Consider the following 22,159-nt stretch of genomic DNA (forward strand, 5'->3'; position numbering starts at 1 on the left):
GAGTGGGGAAACAAATCCAGTTCACCAGATTAGCTCATGTGGAGGAGTGGAGAATCAAACCTGGTTCTCCAGATCAGAGCTCACGGCTCCAAACCACCTCTCTTAACCACAACACCATGCTGGGGAAACGATTTGCTTCAGGCGTTCTTTTCCAATTGAACTGGGGCATGGGGCAGACTCACCCACAGACCTTAAAAAACAGTTGTTTGGGATATAAAGAAGAATTATTTCTACAATACTGGAAACAGATTATTTTGGACAGTAATTATTTTCAGATACTGTAAATATAATTTGGGTTAATTCTTGTTACTTTTTTTGTTTACTATTTTTGTGTGTGTATAAAATTGGACTCAAGAATCTTGACATGAAACCATTGCCAGAACCATGTGGCACTGAGCAGCGGCCAATCACGGCGGAGCTCACTAGCGCTACGGTTCAAGAAGCTGCCCAAGGCACTACCATTGCTAGGGCTGCCAACCTCCAGGTACTAGCTGGAGATCTCCAGCTATTGCAACTGAACTCCAGCTGATAGAAATCACTTCCCCTGGAGGAAATGGCCGCTTTGCCAATCGGACTCTATGGCATTGGTGTCCCTCCCCTCCCCAAACCCCGCCTTTTTCAGGCTCCGTCCCCAAAATCTCTAGATATTTCCCAACCTGCAGCTGGCAACCCTATCCACTACAGAGAGGAAGCTGGAGCAAATAGTAAGGGGTTTGGACAGGAGTTTCCTGGGAAAGCCAGATCTAGCCACTTGCTTGGGACAAATCTGTACAGTATTGTTGATTTTACTTCATTTATAACCCACTTTCCCCTCCCCCCAACGGAGACCCAAAGTGGTTTAGAAGAATTCTTCTCCATTTTATCCACACAACAGCCCTATGACATAGGATAGACAGTGTGTGTATGATTGGTCCCAGATCACCCAGCGAGCTTCCATGACAGATTAAGGATTTGAACCTGGGTCTCCCAGATCCAGCCCAGGGGTGTCGAACTCATTTGTTACGAGGGCCGGATAGGACGTAAATGTCACTTGGTGGGGGCAGAGCTATGCCTCGCCAGCCCAGATTGGGAGTGGAGGGGGGTGGCTGGCTCACGGGCCAGATAAGATCTCTCAAGGGACCAGATCCAGCCCGTGGGCCTTACGTTTGAAACCCCTCCTCTAACCATTACACCACTCGGGTAACTATTGTAGTACAGATCTTGGCTTGTGTGTTTCAGCTGCTATTGTGACCGCGTAGGATCGGGCTCTATCCTTGGCCCGTTTACTTTAAAGCTTCATTCAAGTCGAAGGGAATCCCTTTCAAATGACTACATGTGATAAAACACAAAGCTGCAAAGCCGGATTAGAGTAATGCCCTTGGGAAATGCTTTGGACTAAGCAGTATCGCTATCTGCTGTTTTCAAATAATGCGTGTGAAATTGTCTTCATGTAGCCAGTATTTTTCATAGTGCTGTGTGAGTAAGGCTTGTCTTCCTTTGCTTTTAGGAAATAATAGGATTTTTGGAGCCATCTTCAGCAATGTGTACCTTGAGCTGGGGTTTCCAAGTCCTCTTTGTAATGATATTGTGCAGGTAAGAGCTGGTATTTACTACATTGTTCTTACAGTTATCCGGGCATGCATTGGGTTTGATGAAAGACTACTTTCCCGATGGCAAAAATAGAAAATCCAGGTTTTAGTGCTTTACAATACTTGGCCCTGAGTTAGTGTCATACCCTGTGTGGTGAGCCAGCATGGTGTAGTGGTTAAGAGCGGTGGTTTGGAGCAGTAGAGTCTGATCTGGAGAACCGGGTTTGATTCCCCCACTCCTCCACATGAGCGGCAGAGGCTAATCTGGTGAACCGGGTTGGCTTCCCCACTCCTCCACATGAAGCCAGCTGGGTCACCTTGGGCCAGTCACAGCTCTTTTAGAGCTCTCTCAGCCCCACCTACGTCAGAGGGTGTCTGTTGTGGGGAGGGGAAGGGAAGATGATTGTAAGCCGGTTTGATTCTTCCTTGTGGTAGAGAAATTCGGCATATAAAAACCAACTCTTCTTCTTCTGTCCCTGTGTGTATGTGCGCGCACACACATGCAAGCTTTGCCTATTCACAGTTGTTTCTTGCAGTCCTGCAGCTGCAAAACATAATGCGGAGCCTTAGCTTATTTGCTCTTCTGTGAATCCCGTCACTGCACCTGTTGGGGAGTCTTTTGTTTTTAGGGGTGTTTGCATGTGATTTCCCTGCTTGCTTGTGACAGGGCACGCTTGTCACTGAATGCTGCAGAGAAAGCTCTGTGCGTGCATATGTGTGTGTGCACATATGGTGCATTATGTCGCCAAGGGTGGCGGATGGTGTCTGACAGCCTGGGCATTTTCAGATGCAGCACTTAAATTGCCTTTGAGCCTCTCGCATTGTTCATGGGAGCATCTGATAGTTGCTAATATGGAAGAGAAAGTGGAAAAGATGTACTTGCAACACGCAGGAACAATGTGGAAGCTGGTTACAAAGCAGATCGAACAAAAGAACCACTTTAAATTTAAATGTGTGAAAACTTCCCTTTTGCTGGTACTGGTGGGTGTTTGTGAAACTGACAATGTTGGTCTTGGTCCTTTTAACAGATATGTGAGCATCAGCTCCCCATTTGTAGCTGTTATAGTGGAGATTATTGACTAGTTTAGTTTTTCAAATATTTATTTGGGTATTCATAATCAGTGTACAATACACTGGGCCCCTTCAGGCAATAAAAGGGAGAATGGTATCTGGAGAATCCTTTGGTTTTGGTGGCTTTCAGATTGTAGTATTAGGAATCAGGTTTTGGTCTCAATGAGAGCCGAGGAGGAGGAGTTGGTTTTTATATGCTGACTTTCTCTACCACTTAAGGAAGAATCAAACCGGCTTACAGTCACCTTCCCTTCCCCTCCACACAACAGACACCCTGGGCGCTTTCACACATCCTAAATAATGCATTTTCAATCCACTTTCAATGCACTTTGAGCTGGATTTTACTGTGTGAAACGGCAACATCCACCTGCAAACAATCGTTAAAGTGGATTGAAAGTGGATTGGAAGTGCATTATACAGGATGTGTGAAAGTGCCCCCTGTGAGGTAGGTGAGGCTGAGAGAGTGTGACTAGCCCAAAGTCACCCAGCAGGCTTCATGTGTAGGAGTGGGGAAACAAATCCAGTTCACCAGATTAGCCTCCACCGCTCTTGTGGAAGAGTGGGGAATCAAACCCGGTTCTCCAGATCAGAGTCCACTGCTCCAAACCACCGCTATTAACCACTACACCACACTGGCTCTCAGGTGGACACAGCTTGTCATGGACTGCTGGACTATGAAAGGCTTTGTGATGCTGTAGAGTTTCGGGAGGGGCCGTGGCTCAGTGGTAGAGCATCTGCTTGGCATGCAGAAGGTCCCAGGTTCAATCCCTGGCATCTCCAGTTAAAAAGGGACTAGGCAAGAAGGTGATGTGAAAGACCTCTGCCTGAGACCCTGGGGAGCTTGCTGCCAGTCTGAGTAGAAAATACTGACTTTGATGGACCAAGGGTCTGATTCAGTATAAGGCAGCTCCATGTGTCCATGTGTTCACTCCCATCTGCCGAAGTGCTTTTTTAGGTGCAAAAGGCCACCATGCATTAGAGTGCAGGGAAGCAGAGAAAACAGACAGTCTCACACACACACACTGTGTCGGGGAAGACGAACAGACTGGGAAGTGAAAATGGCCCTAGAACAAGCCCAGCTGAGCACCTCTCTGGTGCTACAAACCAGAAGATGGCCAAGATGCCCTCCCTTTCACGATCTGCCTAAGGTCATAGAAACAGCATTGCTGACAGATGGCCATCCAGCCTCTGCTTAAAAACCTCCAGCGAAGAAGCACTCACCACCTCCCAAGGAAGCCTGTTCCACTGAGGAACCGCTCTGACTTAGAAAATTCTTCCTAATGTCTAAATGGAAATTCTTCTGATTTAATTTTAACCCTTTGGTTCTGGTCCGACCTTCTGGGGCAACAGAAAACAACTCGGCACCCTCCTCTATATGACAGCCCTTCAATTACTTGAAGATGGTTATCATATCCCCCTTTCAGTCTTCTCCTCTTCAGGCTAAACATACCCAGCTCCTTCAACCTTTCCTCATAGGACTTGGTCTCCAGACCCCTCACCATCTTTGTTGCCCTCCTCTGGACCCGTTCCAGCTTATCTACATCTTTCTTAAATTGTGGTGCCCAAAACTGAACACAATAGTCTAGGTGAGATCTAACCAGGGCAGAGTAAAGCGATACCATCACTTCACGTGATCTGGACACTATACTTCTGTTAATGCAGATTCTCCTCTCCAGGCTAAACGTACCTCGCTCCCAGAGGAGACAACTGATGAGCTGACACCAAATTATTAACGAAGGGTCTGAGCCAAAAGGTTCCTGATGCACTGGCAGTGTTGCTGGTTCTTGGCTGCCAGCAGCAGCTCTCTAGGGCAGTGGCCCTATAGGAAATTTCCCTGTAAGTTAAATGAGCAATCCATCCCTGACCGGGAGATAGCTGGGAAAGTGGGATGCATCCATCCTCAAAGAACACCCAATCTCTGAGATACAGTAAACCAGTGGTTCTCATCCTTTTTCCAACCATGGCCCCCTTCCAACCTTGTTTCCTTCCTGTGGCCCCCCTGTCCTACCGGTAGAAAGGTAGCTATTTAAACGATTTGTTTGTAAATAGTCAAGGAACAAAGAAGCATAAACAACCACACAAAATGCACACATGCCGTTCCTATTGGGAAACTGAAATTTACGAAAAATACCCCACAAAAAGGGAATACAACATGCTAATAAACAACAATGTTCACATACAAGGGAGAACAAAGCCTCTACCACCGTTGCACAAGATTACAGCGATACAAAAATCCACAGTTGCAAATGATACATAGAAGTGCAATGAAGAAAGGCATGTGTTAGGTTTTCATATGTTTCTGTTTTCTTCACTTCTCACTTCCCTCTGTGGCCCCCTAGTCTCATGCCGTGGCCCCCCATTTATGCATTTTTCACCTGTGGCCCCCTTAAAATATCCTGCCCCTCTCCGGGGGCCATATGGCCCCAGGCTGAGAACCACTGCAGTAAACAATACTGCAGCATATGGACCAGTGTTGTCTTGCTTGGAATAAAGGAGTTCAAGAGGGAACCATAATCATATGATTGCGATGGAATGGGAAAGAAGCATGCAGGCATAAAAATGAAGTCCTGTATTCTAGGATGGGAGTTTAATGTGGATTTTAGGACTGCAAAGTGTTTTCATCTTGACAGTACACTTAAAATATACGATGGTATGGTGCAGTAGGTAATGAACACTGTTGTAGCTTTCAAAATGCAAAACGAGGCAGTTAACAATCATCTTGAAATATCACTCGGTAAGAAGCCCAAGCACCAACGGCACCTTAGAGAACTGGTAGTGCAACCCTAAGCAGAGTTATAAATTGAATTTTCATGTTCTTTTAGCAACGGTTTGTATACATAGGAGGATGCTTCTATAATTGCACTTCATGGATTCTCCTTTGCATTGCTGATTCTGTGTTTATCTCTGTTAAGGTTGGTTTTGGGGGATTTGGGGAGATGAACAGAAAAATACATTCTCCTTCAACAAAGAAACAATGCCACCATATTTTCTCTTGGGGGACTCTGATAAGCAGATTTCATGGTATATGAAAAGAAGCGTCACTATAACGGACAAGAAAAGGTCTACTGTTTCACATCTCACAAAAGCAGTGAGAGAAGAAACGGAACTCCTTTTGAGTTTTGTTCAGTTATTGGGGCAGTAGTAGCAAATTTGGGTAGAACCTAAGACTGATAAATTCCGCTTTGGAAAGATTAACAGTTTTATCATGCTTGGCTTTTGAGGGGATGCTGCTATTGCCACAGCTTCAGACAATAGGTACTTGGAAAACAGCTGTCTTCAGCAGCAGCAATAGTACAGGGTTATCAATTTTCTAATAAACACAATTGTATAGTAAGGAACAACCTCCCTGTTCTTCTTCCCTGTCAGATTAATGAAAGTTCCCCCAGCTGAAGGAAAAGGTGAAATTCTTCCGCCTACCATACAGAAAATAATGAAAGGATATAACAAGTATCTGCGCCCATTTTTTGACAGTAAGTAGAAAATGTGATATGACTGGAATAATCTGTTTGATACCATGGGGCATCTGAAGAATGAGAAATGAAATAATGGGAACCTTGCCAGTCCTTTATCTTGGACTGCATTGTATGGTTTTGAAAGGATAGGATGTCCTTTATTGTGGATTTAATTCTGATTCTGCAGTACTGAGGCAAGGTTCTCCCAGTCTGACAGATTGGCTCATATAATCCAGATTCTGTATATTAGTAGTAGTTCATTTGGGATGCCATCAGGGCCAGGAGATTTGTGTTTTTTCAATGAGTTAATTAATGACAAAATTTCTTCGGTGTCAACTGGAAGCCAAGCTGGGATGGAGGATGAAATTACTTTGTTAACCAAAGGCTGTGTATAATCGTTGAATATATTGGTATAATGCTGGACCCATATTGATTCGGAGATGTTTGGAGATTCTGTATAATAGTGGTCTACAAAGTACAGAGACAAGGATAGTACCTGTTGTAAAAGTAATATGTTTACTAGAGCAGGTGTCCCTGATGTGGTGCCCGTGGAAAAGAATATATGAACGTTATGCGTTTAGTGTTGTTCTCTGGCATTAGTTCTTCTCAGTGGACAGGGAGAAGCTTTTCTCACTCTCTCATAATACTAGAACACGGGGTCATCTGCTGAAGCTGGAGGGTGAGAGATTTAAAACAGATAAAAGGAAATATTTATTGACACAACGCATAGTTAAATTGTGGAACTCCCTGCCCCAGGATGTGATGATGGCTACCAACTTGGAAGGGTTTAAGAGGGGAGTGGACATGTTCATGGAGGAGAGGGCTATCCATAGCTACTAGTCAAAATGGCTACTAGTCATGATGCATGCCTATTCTCTCCAGGATCAGAGGAGCATGCCTATTATATTGGGTGTGGTGGAAAACAGGCAGGATGGTGCTGCTGCAGTCGTCTTGTTTGTGGGCTTCCTGGAGGCACTTGGTTAGCCTCTGTGTGAACAGACTGCTGGAACTGATGGGCCTTGGTCTGATCCAGCATGGCTTTTCTTATGTTCTTATGGCTCATTCATAGAAGTTGTAGCTATCAAATGTTGAAACGCGTATATGAGCGACCACACCATGTACTGTAAAAGCAGATGAAAGATTATAATTTTCCAGTTATGAACACTTCTGTTGTTGTTATTATCACCCTTATTTCATTATTCCTGTTTGCAGATCAGTAATCGCATTAAACAGCATAGGCACTTGAGCACAATTGCCGCTTCTTCTTGCTGCTTCTCAGCATCCATTTTCTTCTTTTATCTGTGTGTGTACCACATACTGAAATATCTTAATGTAGTTATTTCTAGCCTTTGACTAGTAAAATATGTCAGTGCTGTAGGTGCGCTGCTGCAAATTATAGGCCTATTTTCCCCTGTCAAACACAGTTTTCTGTTTCTGGCTTGAAGTAGGAGAGAATAAAAGTAATTTCTGTTTATAAGTATCAATCCAGTATTTGTGGAGAAGCATTCAGGTCTGTTTAATGATGGTAGACACTTATCCATTATTGGTTTTGCCTTATGGACTTCCAAAGCAGAAAGAGGCAAGAAAGACATATTGCCATCTATTGGAGAGAAGGAGGAACCACATTAAATAAATTATTTAATGCCATTAGAAGATCTTAAGATCAAATTTCTCTACATTCTATCAAGCTTTATTACAAGATGGATGAATTAAGAAGAAGAAGGGTTGGTTTTTATATGCCGACTTTCTCTACCACTTACGGGAGACTCAAACCAGCTTACAATCACCTTCCCTTCCCACAACAGACACCCTCTGAGGTGGGTGGGGCTGAGAGAGTGTGACTGGCCCAAGGTCACCCAGCTGGCTTTGCGTGCAGGAGTGGGGAAACAAATCCAGTTCACCAGATTAGCCTCCGTCACTCATGTGGAGGAGTAGGGAATCAAACCCGGTTCTCCAGATCACAACCCACCGCTCCAAACCACTGCTCCAGGTCAGAATCCACCGCTCCAAATGCACCGCTCCAAACCACGCTGGCTCATGGGGTATCTGTTTATTTGATTTGATAATGTGTAGGAAGAAGACTCATTTGCTGTCAGAGCAAAGGTATATCTTGTCCAGCACCCTGTTTCTCTCAGCCAGTTAGATGGCTCTGAAAAGCCTTCGAGTAGGGCATGGAGACCCAAAGCCTCCATCTGTTGTTGCCTTCCCACAGCCACTGGCATTCAGCGGTACGCTACCTGTGAACACAGGGCTTCCATTTAGTGACCGTAGTTCACAGCCATTAAGGGACATGTGCTAAAAGTCCATTTAGCGCTGCAGTTTTTAGCAGCTGTCTACTCAAGAAAGCAGGCAGAAGAAGTCCTATCACTGCAAAACTGCAGAATAAGAAAATAGAGGATAAAATGAGCCGGTGGTGGGGAACAGTCATGTGCCACGGAATTGAGAATGAAGTCCATGGGGCGGAACAGGTGGAGTGGCAACTGTATTTCCTTTGATCACTGATAGATGTCTAGGGTTGCCAAGTCCCTCTTTGCCACCAGTGGGAGATTTTTGGGGCGGAGCCTGAGGAGGGCAGGGTTTGAAGAGGGACGTCAATGCCATAGAGTCCAATTGCTCGAGCGGCCATTTTCTCCAGGTGAACTGATCTCTATCGGCTGGAGATCAGTTGTAATAGCAGGGGATCTCCAGGTTGGCAACCCAATAGATGTCCCCAGAACTCTCTGCTTTTGGACTCTTCAGCAAATAGTGCCATCAGCTTTTCAGAAGCTTCTTCCTGTTCATACCTAGTCATCCCACCTCTTACTGTCTGTTTAATGTGATGTGTGAGGTGATGTGTTCACCTGGTTATAGAGACTGGGCAGGAGATATTTGAGGCCAGTAGCCCTTTATTGAATAGTGTTCTATTTTACACGAGCCGATTGTTTTTTCTGGAGTCTGTGTTTTTCTGGAGTCTGTGTTTTTCTCAGGTTTATTCTCAATAAAATAATCCATAAAGCACAACAGCTCACTGGAGTCCGTGTTTTATTATCGTTAGGATTTTCATAACGTTGTGGGATTTTTGCAATTAAAAAAAAATGTTTTAACTGTAATACCCCTCAAAAACATGGCTTATAAATAAATGTTTTAATTAAAAAAAAAAACAGCTCAAGAGCATCTCCTCAGCTGAGAACAAGTGTAACGTTGCCTAGGATTAAATAGTCCACTGCAGTTTATAAATTCTTTTTTCCTGTCGCATGCAATTTGGTTATTGAATGTCCCATTTGGTTGATTGTACTGACTCGCGATGTGTAATCCGCCTTGAGTCCCTGTGAGAAAGGCAGACTATAAATAACGAAAATAAAAACAGACAAATAAAGAATATAAATAGTCTCTTGCTACCGTCTAGCCAGGCTTGCTGGTAAGTTTGACTATTATTGAAATAAACTCTGGAACACTTCCTTTCAGAGCCCTGATTAGATCTGAGTCCCATTCCCAGACCTTTAATCGAGAGTAATGTTACGCTAGCATCGTCCCCAATGGATTCATGCAGCATTACTTTTTTCTCCCTTAAATCTCCCTGCCCCTACGTTTTGCACAGAATTTGTCACCCTCCAGCCAAATCATTTTTGTTCCATCACAATTCGATTGAGAAGACTCGCGTAGCATCTCTTCTTCCTGGCTTACGGCTGATTGGCGTGATTAATTTTCAGAAGCCCTTCAGTTCTTACAAACGCAGTGAATTAGGTATCTCATTGAGCCCATCTGCAGACTGATCACATGATAGCCCCCGAAGCAATTACACCACGGCCTAACATCTGAGGAACCAGGTGTTCCGTCCGGGAAGCTTTCTTTCCGCAGTGCTGCATCTGGGGAAGGCTGAAAGTTGTGTCTTTCTGTATTCTTGCTTGCAAAATCGGAGACGTGAAACTTAAAAGGACAAAAACGCAAAGCTAAGTCTCACTTCCCTGCATTAGTAGAATTGATGAAGGTTCCATAAACATGAAAGGAAAAGATCTGCTGTAAATGTGGGCCTTAAGGGAAAAGTCCTGCTGTAGTTATGCACAGTCACAAATAAGAACTGATTGTCCTCCCGGGGAAGGATATCCCTATCTGATTCTATCCGATATCCCCGTTAAAAACTGCACCCACTCAGCTGAGGACCAAATGAGGATGCTTACAAAAGCAACCTTGCTGGTTTGGGGCAAATTAGGCTGCCCTCTCAAGTCATGCTAGAATTTTTACTGCTGATCTTTATTGCTGCTATTTGTTTTGATGCTTATGATTGCTGCTGGGCTGATTCATATGATGTGATTTTATTTTTATTGCTGCTAGCTTACTCTGTTTATTTATACCCTGCTTTTTTCCACAATGAGTACCCAAGGTGGCTTACATCATCCCCCTGTTCTCTGTAAGGGAAGGTTGGACTGAGAGAAAGAGTGACTGGCCCATAGTCACCGAGTGGGGACTCAAACCTGGTTCTCCTAGAACCTAGTCTGTCACTCTAACCACTACACTCTACTGGATTTCTTCATGTTGTGATTTTGTCTGTATATTGATATTTAGTATATTAAATTTTTTTGAGAGCCAGAGTGCTGTAGTGGTTTGGAGCAGTGGACTCAAATCTGGAGAACTGGGTTTGGTTCCCCACTCCACATGAGCGGTGGAGGCTAATCCGGTGAACTGGATTTGTTTCCCCACTCCTCCACAGGCAGCCGGCTGGGCGACCTTGGGCAAGTTACAGTTCTGTTGGAGCTCTCTCAGCCCCACCTGCCACCTGTTTGACCTTACCTTGAGTGTATTTATGTAGAAAGGTAGAATAGAAATTGTATAAATAAATGCTGTATTGAAATCTACTTAGACTAAATTAGCATAAGTATTTTTATTTATGTATTTTACAAAATTAGTATCCTGTCTTTCTGCCCTCACAAGGGCCTCCCAGGCAGCTAACAAATTAAAAAATACATGATAAAATCACATTTTTAGAAAAGATATTGGGTTGGACTAACTTTAATGATCTTTAATAAACCGGTGTGGTGTAATGCTTAAGAGCGGTGGACTCTGATCTGGAGAACCGGGTTTGATTCTCCACCCCTCCATATGAGTGGTGGATGCTAATCTGGTGAACTGGGCTGGTTTCCCCACTCCTACACATGAAGCCAGCTGGGTGACCTTGGGCTAGTCACAGCTCTTAGAGCTCTCTCAGCCTCACCTACCTCACAGGGTGTCTGTTGTGGGGAGGGGAAGGGAAGGTGATTGTAAGCCAGTTTGATTCTTCCTTAAGTGGGAGAGAAAGTCGGCATATAAAACCAACTCTTCTTCTTCCTCCTCTATTCTTTTTCTTTCCTTTTTCTTCTGATAAAAACCAGCCTGCAACAATAAGGATTTCTGAATGATTTCCTGTCAAGGAAACCCCACTAATGAAATGGCTAAAGTATGGAAAGAAACATCCCAATTGGGCCCTTGGCACTGACACGTCTGCCACCAATCTCTGCCTGCCTCTGAAATCTCTTCAAGATGATCTCTCCTATCCCAGGAAGTACACTGAAAGTCCCGCGTCTGTAAAATTAGGAGGCTGGGTGTTTAAAAATGGATTAGGAAAACCCTGGAGCAAGGCTGAAAAAGTAGCTAAGCACACAGTTATTGGCTGTGGTCGATTGAATCCCAAATAGTTGTTTGGATTAAATTGAGTGTAAGATATTGTGGGCATTGTAGACTTTTGAGTTGAAAAATGTACAGCCGTTCTTTTTGCCCACCCCATCAATAAACACTGTAACTCCATCTTATGTTGTGGCTGCAAGGTAGTACTAAACACAGTATGATCTTCAATAGAATGATTGATGAATATATGAAGATTCCTTATAATGAATCACATCACTGCCCTGTGTAGTCTAGAACTGCCCACTCTGCGGCAGTGCTCCAATCAGATGTTCTTCTCTTAGACAGCCTTTAATTGTAAGTGCAAGAATTGACCCTGGGACTTTGTATCTGCAAAGTATGTCTTCTGCCATTGAGCAGTGATCCTTCCCTGACCACTTCATTTAACCAGTTGTTGTGAAATCTTCTTTGGGCTAATTCATGCAATATAATGTGTCTTATATGTGTAGGGTTGCCAGCTCCGGTTTGGGAAATACCTGGAGATTTGGGGGATGGAACCGGAGGAGGGCGGAGTTTGGAAAGAGGAGGGACTTCAGTGCCATAGAGTCCAGTTGCCAAAGCAGCCATTTTCTCCAGGAGAACTGATCTCTGTTGCCTGGAGATCAGTTGTAATAGCAGGCAATCTTCAGCCACCACCTGGAGGTTGGCAACCCTATATACAGGACTTTTTTTGCCTTCCAGTCACACAACAAGCCCAGTTCTGATTGTGACTGTGGAGTGTGGCGAGAATGAGCTTCATCCTGCAATAGCACAAGGACCTGCCCTTTATTCCTGTGGGAAATTTGCATAACTTGCGTGGATTATAGTCTGTTACCCTTTGATTATTTTTCAGTGGTAAAATTTACTTGCACTCTACAACTGGCTTTTAAGTTGAGTGGACTAACAGCCCAATATATCAATTAAGTTTTGCATGACATAAAATTATTTGCTGCCATAGATACTAAGAACAGGCACATAAAACAATCTACAGTCGGCCAAGAATGAATTTTATTGTGTGTTTGTAAATCTGTTTCAGATGGCCCTGTGTCAGTAGGAATGAGTATGGATATAGCAAGCATCGATACAATATCAGAAATAAACATGGTATAGTATTTTATGTTTTTCTTATTCCTAATTCATTTCATTTTATGAACCCCAACAAGGAGCTTTCTGTCTTCTTTTCTTTGTATAATGTATTATATCCTTTTGGTTTCAGAGTAAAGACCGTGCACTGTGTGTTTGTTTTTAAAATGTTCAGGACAGTGTGGCCAGTTTCCTAGGCCGCATCTCAAACTCCACTCTGTAGTTCAATGACAGATATTCATTCTTTTTAGTAGCAGCTAGCCCTGGTTAGTATTTGGATCCCCAAGGAATACCAGGGTTGCTGTGCAGAGGAAGGCACTGGCAAACCACCTCTGTTAGTCTCTTGCCATGAAAACCCCAAAAGGGGTCGCCATAAGTCGGCTGCGACTTGACGGCACTTCACACACACATTTATCTAAATGGCCTGGAAAATTTCCAAATGCTCCTATAATTATTGTAGTTTTGAAAAAATTATTCCGCTTTTCAGTGAGAGCGAGAGCGAGTGGCAAAGCGGCTAGTAAACAATCCCACGTAGAATGGGTAACAGTAACACTAAACAGCAGACATCTACATAAATAGAACTTCAGGAGATGGAAATGAAAACAAGACAACTCACACACAATTCAAAAACCTTTTAAAAGCCACATATTTTTAGAACCTGTTGAAAGAAAAGTCACTTGCTTCTCAGAGAATATTCCATAATTGAGACCATGCATCCCAACGTGTTTCACTTCAGGCAGTGAGGGGACAGAGGTCTTAAGGATGGATAAATTATGGAGCAAAGTTATAAGAATCTTTGCTCTATAAGTTCACCTCCTCCAAATCGATTTACATTTACCTTTCTCTCCTCTTGCCACTCCTTGAAGTAAATATTGTCAAATGTCTCTATCTTTTTCTCCTTAAGCATGAGAGTTTAGGGTCCCACTTTCGTGCAAGTAGATGGAAATTCTCTGACTACTGGGTAAAAAAAAGTGACGGGATGATAGAGAGTGACAGAAAGAAGAATGGAAAGAAAAGTGCCGTTTGAGGACACAAATGTGACACTAAGGGCTGTTTGTTTCTTCCCCGTTGCAGTCTATTTTGAAAATTGCTTTGGACATGAAGATCTCCTGCAGCCAGAGAGATGCATTTCACTTGTGTATTTAGCTCGTTCTACTGTCATGTCCAAAGGAGAACCTGCAAAAAGAACAGGGATAGGCTTGAACTGTCCTTTATACAGTTTCCCCTTTCAGCATGAAGATTCTGCGCTGTCAGCCAGAAGAAGAAATGACGATGCATTTTGCTCACTGTGTGGCACAATCACTTCCAAAGCTGCTCCTTACTGATTAGTAAATTGTTGTTTCCAATGAATCAAAAAATACATAATTTCTTAGTTTTAATATTTTTGAAAAATGGTGTTTTGTGTTCTTAGGATTACACAGCCACTATATTCTTAAGACAACGGTGGACTGACGAACGTCTTTGTTTTGAGGGTAACAAGAGCTTAAGCTTAGACGGTCGCCTCGTAGAAATGCTTTGGGTACCAGATACTTTTATAGTGGACTCAAAGAAGTCTTTTCTTCATGATATTACTGTTGAAAACCGTCTAATAAGAATATATCCCAATGGAACAGTCCTTTATGCTATACGGTATGTTCACCACTGATAAATAATTGCGCTTTATCACAAGACTTTCTAGAATTGATTTTTCAGGTGTAATGGCCATTCTCTTGTATCGAATGTATAATATTTCCCCTGATTTAGCTATTTTCCAAGCCTGGGACCTGATGTGCATGTGGAAATCCCCCTTTTGTAAGGGTTCCCCAGCCATTTTGGTGTTGGTGAGAGCATGGCTCTGCATTTGAAAACATACACAGCCAGTGCTACTGCCTTCCATTTAAATGAATGAACACACGAAGCTGCCTTATACGGAATCAGTCCCTTGGTCCATCAAAGTCAGAATTGTCTACTAAGTCTGGCAGTGGCTCTCCAAGGTCTCAGGCTGAGGTCTTTCACATCACCTACCTGCCTAGTCCCTTTAACTGGAGATGCCTGGGATTGAACCTGGGACCTTCTGCATGCCAAGCAGAAATAGAGAACGCTCGTTGTAAAAGAGTTGTAATGAACATGTGGTTTCGAATATGTATATGCGAACATATGGGACTTCAGCAGTCGTTCAAAATTACATATTTTTGTTGTGTGGGTCACTCCCGCACTTCACTCTTCCATTGCTGTTGGAACACTCTGTCAGTAGGGACCATTATTTTAACACAAGGGCTTCTTTGTCTTTATATTATCCCATCCATTGGGGATCACATGGTCTGTATGATGTCACTGTACTGGTGCCACATAGCCAATCACATTTCACTATGAAATGAAAACCACATCAGAGTAAAGGTTGTGCTTCTGGCCCACATTATGAATAGGCAAACACTTCCGCACCTGTTCACATTTTCCCTGGGAGAAAAAAATTTAAAGCTGCACTTTTTGCAGTTGACTAAAGCTTCCAACTGTGTGTTTGCACCCTCATTCCCAGTGTAGTTTTTGTTAGGAAAAAAAAACAAGAAAAAAACTCACCTTCCATCTTGGGAAAGAGAAAAGCAGAAAATATTGGTGAACTCCTATGTAGAGCTACTCTAGTCTAAGCCCACTGATTTCAGTGGTTGGAGTAACTACACAGGATTGCACTATAAGGCCATTTTTGCATGGTAATTAGCAGCACGTTCCAGGCTGAATTGGCCCGCATATTTTTTTTAAATTTTGCACGCTGAACCATTGTTCCGGAAGTGACTGCGAAGCTGGAGCTTACCTGCTTCGCATTACTAAAGAGGCCATTTAACACGAACTTTGGTGTTTGCCGTGAAGAATCTCCCTCAAGGAACAATGCAAAACAACAGAGGCGTGTTAGCTATGAATATGCTAATGGCTATGCAAACAGGAACAAAGGAACAGGCGAGTGGGGGGAGTGGAACTCCTTTTGCATCGGGACCGTGAAAAGGCATTTTAAAGTCGCATTTTAAAAAAGAGCTTTGAGCGAGCATCAAAATTGACCATGCAAAAATGGCCTAAGTGAAGCAAACACAAGTACCTAACCTCATTTCAGCCTCTGAAAATGAAAATGTAGTGGTTTATTACAATCAAATTAATCGTCAAATATCTTAATATCTATCATTTCATGTAAAGTAATATAGAAAATCATAGGCAGAGCCATGGGGAGCAAAGGATAGTAAATCTTTCCCAGCCCCCCCCCCCGTAATTTCTGTCCCTTCTGCAGGTTCTGAGGTAGCAAACAAGATTCCTTCATTTTCTTCCTATGTATGAATTCAAGCCCTCCCCCCATAGCTTTCTTTGCTACCCACAAATGCTTTTTATCTAGTGCTAACACACTTAATATATAATCCAACACAGTTAATATGTAATTCAAAATTAGGGTTGCCAACCTCCAGGTACTAGCTGGAGATCTCCTGCTATTACAACTGACCTCCCGACGATAGAGATCAGTTCCCCTGGAGAAAATGGCCGCTTTGGCAATTGGACTCTATGGTATTGAAGTCCCTCCCCAAACCCCGCCCTCCTCAGTCTCCGCCCCCAAAACTTCCCGTTGGTGGCGAAGAGGGACCTGGCAATCCTATCCAAAATCATCACAGTGCCACATACACAATCTGAAGGTAGGAGGATTCCTCTTGGTTATTTACATACAGTTTGGTTCCTAGTTATAAACAGTCTTGATATTTATTAGTAGTAGCAGAATTTGCCAAAGCTCCTTGCAAATGAGACAGGGCAATCATAATCCTAGGTCTTTTCCAGCTTTCTTTTCATAAATCAGCTAATTTCCCCCCTTAGCCATATGTTTTGCCTACAGGAAAAACCAGCTCAAATAAGTAGGATAACCTCATTCTGTTTTGGGTGCTGGGGGTCACTGCATAGATTGTAACCATCTGTATTTTGCTTTTAAAGGATAACCACAACAGTTGCGTGTAACATGGATTTGACAAAATACCCTATGGACAAACAGACGTGCACCTTGCAACTGGAAAGCTGTAAGCGACCTTATTGCTCATGTTAGGACCCTGCATGTCCACACTTTAGTCAGGTGCGCATGATTTATGAGTTAGTGTTAGGGTGTGGCAGCTTCAAATGGCTTCTTTGTGGGAAGAGCTTCCCATTGAAGCAGTAATATATGTGCAAGCAACCACGTGGATTGCTTGATTATTGCCTGAAGTTCGGAAAAATCATTCATAACCCTGATGAAGTCCTGAAGCAGTCAGGCAGAGAACGTGAGGTTACCCATGCATAAATGGCCCATGAGTTGGCTGTAACTTGACAGCACTTTCTATCACCACCAAGTTCTTGTGTGTGTGTGTGTGTGTCAAGTTCTGTCAAGTCACTTCTGAGTCATGGCGACCCTATGAATCCGTGTCTTCCAAAATATCCTGTCTCTGACAGCCTTGCTCAGATCTTGCAAATTGAGGGCTGTGGCTTCCTTTATTGAGTCAATCCATCTCTTGTTGGGTCTTCCTCTTTTCTTGCTGCCCTCAACTTTTCCTAGCATGACTGTCTTTTCTAGTGACTCTTGTCTTCTCATATAGTGACCAAAATATGATAGCTTCAGTTTAGTCATTTTAGCTTCTAGGGTCAGTTCAGGCTTGATTTGATCTATAACCCACTGATTTGTTTTTTTGGCAGTCCACGGTATCCGTAACACTCTCCTCCAACACCACATTTCAAAGTTCTTACAGCTAGAAATTTCTTATTACTGGGAGAACAAAATTTACCTAGCAACAGTTACACAGGTGTTTGGAATTTCTAGTTATCAGTGTCTTAAGGAAGAACTGAGGGGGGCGGGAAGGATCAAAGTCTTAGAGTGTCTTTGAGAAAGTAGTAGATGAAGAAACATTTAGAACAGAAGAACTTTTCCTTGTTCAGTCACCCACGCCATCCCTGAAAAAGGCATATACATATTACAGGTAAATGAACATTCATATGTGTCTTATGCTAGATAGGCTCGGTGCTCAAATTTCAGTTTTCTTTTTCATGGTCAAACAAATTAGCTACCAGTGTAGTTTGGCTGCATTTCTGTGCTGTCAGGCAGCACAGAAAATCCCATTAGTTCTTGGATGTAAGCAGTCTTAACACTACACAGAATTATAGCCCTAGTCATGACCTCAGATCCTTTCTCCCAGTGGTCTTAGTTTAAGGCTTCTGAAGAAAAAAAAGTGCTTCAGGCCAGGACCCTCCTTCTCTCAAGCTATGTCCCAGTTTTGTATTAACAGTTAAATTTTCAACTGTGCAAGTGTGGAAGATTTACTGGCTGACACTATCGGTTTGGGCTTAATTTCTGCCACCACTCATGCAAGCACAACTCAATAGGACAATTCTTTACATAAAGTAAACCACAAATTCATTTTCAAAAATTAAGCAAATATTTCTTGCTTTTTTCCAAGAGAATTTGCCCTATTATACTCTTAACAACGCCTAATAAACACTGGAATGTATACAGCAGAATTCAGCCCATCTGTAGGAAGCATGAACATAAAACCCCTGATTTTAAAGTTTTGCCCCTGCGCTAGCATGGGTTCCGCTCTATCCCATGATCTGCTTCTGTTTCACGGATAGTTTTTAAACTTATTTCTAATGGCTTGTGTTTTTAATTGCTTGTGTTTTATGCTATGATTTTAAATTGTAAGCTGCCTCGAGCAAGACTGAAGAAGCGGCATAGAAATGTTCTAAATGAATAAATAATTACTTGCATTTCCTTCGAGAACTCACAGTTTGGCCCAGAGAAGTTAACATTCCCATTCATCTGCAAACAAAGTATTTAAGAATTATACCATCATGCATTCATAGAGCGTATAAGTGCCTCTCAACTTGAATGAAGGGAAAGCAGTAATGCCTTGTAAAGTGGTCCATGACATTTGATACTTAGTTTGCTAGATAGTTTGGGATAGGGAGACGAGATGAGAAATAAGTGAACAGATTAACTGGTCTCCAACGCTCAACTCTGTTAGAAAGGGGAGAAAAAGATACACTACAGCATTTCCCCCTCATTCTGTTTGAACAGTTGTTAGGTAAACAAGTGCCGTCTTCTAGAATTACGCTTTGAATATCAATGTGCATCTGTCAAAGCATTAATATGAATGAACAGGATTTCTAGCACTAAGGAAATCATTATATGGAAATAATGTGCACATTTGGAGGAAAAACAAATAGTATTGCCAAATAACTCCCGGTTAGAAACAGCTTTATAATCAGTTTACAGATGATCATAGTGACACTAAAGGCCGCTGCATTCTGTAGGACTTGTAATAGTGACTGTGGTTATGACAACAGCATTCTAAAATGGCAGCAGCAGCAACTTGCGATGGCAAATTTCTCTGGAAATGTCACACATCTTGCACTTCATTTTATATCACAGATGAAACAACTGCTTAAAAGAGCTCATTATTAATTTATTTTAACTTAATTTAATCTCAGAATGGGGAGGGATCACCAGGGCCATGTAGTCCAATCCCCTTCCAGCGCAGGAGCTACAATATCCCTGACAAGTAGGTATCCAATCATTGCTTTAAGAGCTCTTTGCCATAGAGGCTGGCAGGGGACCAGTGTTCAAATCCCTGCTCCACTACGAAGGTTCCTGGGTAACCTTGGGCCAGTCACCTAAACCAAAGCTTCTTAAACTGTGGGTTGAACCCGTATGGTGTCGCGTAACTGAATGTGGGGGTCATGAAAAAATTGGCAACAGTAAAAGAATTGTTTTAAAATAAATTTCTTTATGATTTATTATTAGTAAATATTTTATTTGTATACTTATTTTATATTCCTATATACCTGGCGTCACATAAAAATTTCTCAGGCGAAAAGGGGTCGCGAGTGGAAAAAGTTTAAGGAGCCCTCACTTCTTAACTACCTCGCAGATTGTTGTGGGGATAAAACAGAGAAGGGAAAACCATGTGTGTTATCCTGAGCTTCTTCGAGGGTGGGATATAATGTGCTGCATAGATAGGATTTGCTTTGTAAGTATTTCAGTGGAAATCACTTCCAAGTGTGTTGAGGGCTACAGCTGCAGGGTATATTTGCACGGACAGTTTTAGAAAGAATTGGATGTACCTTTTTTTGAAATCACACAGTGCCACCCCATCCTATCTCGACAACCCCTGCATTACAGATGTGGGAAATCACAACCCAATGCATGTTTCATGACCTGAGAACTTGTGGGTCAGTGCAGTTTCTAACAAACTGAAGAGTTTTCCAGCCAAGCAAACTCTTAGATGGCTTCTGGTATTCAGGGCTTTGCTGATCTATATTACATTATGTTTTGGGAGATGATTGGCTGAGCCGTACAGTGACACAGAATGTTCACAAATATTACGACTGTTCAGGGAACAGAGCTGTCAGGATGTTTTTGGTCAGCTGCTGTGAAGGAAAGGAAAGCTGTTGCTCAGCAAGGATTGAAACATCACACAATGCCTTGAGGATAGAATTAGCTTTGTGGGGGCAGTCTGAGGATTTGGGAGAGGTCCTGGGAGAAAGAGAAGCTAATGGGCAGGGAGCGCAGAAGCGAATAGCTTCCAAAAAGGCTGCAGAGTAAGCAATCGACTAGACAGAGAAACAGCAATTTGATGAAGGGAAGGGTATATGGAGAAGACAGAACGGTACATTAAGCAGCTTATATGTGTGTTTAGATTTTTGCCTGTGCAGATAGCCAGTTAAGTCCTTGAGGCTGAGGAAGGCTAAAAAATGTTTGACATGTCTTTATTTACAGGCTTGAGGGGAACTGATGGAGGAGAAAGAATGGAAATAAGAAGCTAATGGGGGACAGGAAACTTAAGATTGCCGCGGGTTAATAGGTCTCAAACCAAGTTCATGTGAGGGCTGCTATAGATAGGCCTAGCGGGAGGATTCAGCCAGTTCGTGAGGACCACGAGGCATTGAGTTGGAAGGGTCCAATCAATTTGTCTGCTGGTGAGAATGAAAGTACAGTTTCTCTTTGATCACCAAAAAAAAAAGAAAGGCCATGCTGAGAAAACTGGCACCTTCATGTACAAAATCCATGTGAGACGGAGACCTGCAGCATGAGGGGGAATGGGTAAGACTGAGTAAAACAGCTGGCTGGATCCAAACCCATTGTGTGTGGGGCTGTGGGCTGGATTCATACATACTGATTTGCTCTAATTAGCCAATTCTGTGAATGAAGACTTCTTCCTACAGGATGATATTTTCCTCTGCCCTTTTCCAAGAAGGAGTCTAGAGTGGAAGGACTTCCGATCGTATGTAAATTTAAATTTGCCTAGTAGCCACAAAAGTATTAAAATTCTGGATTTCAATAGCGGATGCTTGTTATTCAGTTTCTCTTTACTCTTCCAAAAGCAAAAGAGGTTTATTTAAAGCAGATGGAGGTGTAGCATTTCATGACATTCTAGGGCTTCAGAGATTGATTGGCTTTGACTATCCGCACAGGCAAAATCTGAAATGCTTATCATTTGCTAAATGTGACACTTTCACCTATTTTAAACACCATTTTAAATGTCATTGTACTGTAAACAGTTACAGACTCACACAGCCAGGCACTGAGGAGTTTCATTGAGATCCATCTACATGATAAATGTTTGTCAGCAGTGATTTGTGTCCATTAAGGCAAATGAAAAGATTGGACTGTATCATAATGTACCGCTACAATAATGTGACCTTACTGGCATTCACGAAAATGGTTATCTTGTAGTGGTAAGTACTTCAGTGTAATATGTTGCAGTAACAACTCTCAGAATCCACTATATGCAACAGGAGTAGTGGACTCTCCCTCATCTTCATTTCCTTGTGACAAAACAGGCTTAAATTATAGTACTCTGGCTTCATGTGGTGCTGAGGTAGCTACATTTAGCAAAATTATCATGATAACAGTAAAACAAGTGACCCCTGTGTGGACGATGTAAACTGCACAACAGGGCAATACACAGAATAAGTAGAGGCTCTGCAGATACACAAAAAAATATGGCTTTGTAAATTAACACCCCCGCTCCCCAAATCCTCAAAAATATGCCTGATGAAGACTAAAACTGTTCTAGAGAAGAATGAAATGTTGGGAAGCAGCTGAGCATCAATTAAAGGGAAAATAGGTGGGAGAGGGGCAAACTCAGCCCATTTAATCTCCTGAAAGCTTGAAGGGATGCCTGGAGGGAGAAACTGGTGAGTGAATATGTTTGTGCAGAAAAGATGGTTTTTCTGATAATTTCTGTATACAATAATGTTTATACAATTGATTGCTCCATCACAGAACACCAGATTTCTTGCAGTGTCTCCAGCTTGTCATCTATATACCTAATTCGGAACCTGACTCCAGAGTACGAATCAAAAAATCCACACATTGGGGCCAGGGACAAACGTGGGGGAAGCACC

General features: G+C 42.7%; 1 protein-coding gene across 1 annotated transcript in view; it reads left to right on the forward strand.

Annotated features, from left to right (window-relative positions):
• The first annotated feature begins 1,490 nt into the window (after positions 1-1,490).
• Positions 1,491-22,159, forward strand: part of LOC130477432 (gamma-aminobutyric acid receptor subunit pi-like) — a 45,325-nt gene continuing 24,656 nt past the window's right edge. The window contains exons 1-5 of the mRNA XM_056849378.1: positions 1,491-1,572; positions 6,006-6,109; positions 12,741-12,808; positions 14,199-14,416; positions 16,724-16,806. Of these exons, the coding sequence (XP_056705356.1) occupies positions 1,520-1,572; positions 6,006-6,109; positions 12,741-12,808; positions 14,199-14,416; positions 16,724-16,806 (526 nt within the window). The 5' untranslated portion in view covers positions 1,491-1,519. The remainder of the gene's footprint in view (positions 1,573-6,005; positions 6,110-12,740; positions 12,809-14,198; positions 14,417-16,723; positions 16,807-22,159) is intronic.

The sequence above is a fragment of the Euleptes europaea genome, chromosome 5, assembly GCF_029931775.1.
Source record: "Euleptes europaea isolate rEulEur1 chromosome 5, rEulEur1.hap1, whole genome shotgun sequence".
Taxonomy (NCBI): domain Eukaryota; kingdom Metazoa; phylum Chordata; class Lepidosauria; order Squamata; family Sphaerodactylidae; genus Euleptes; species Euleptes europaea.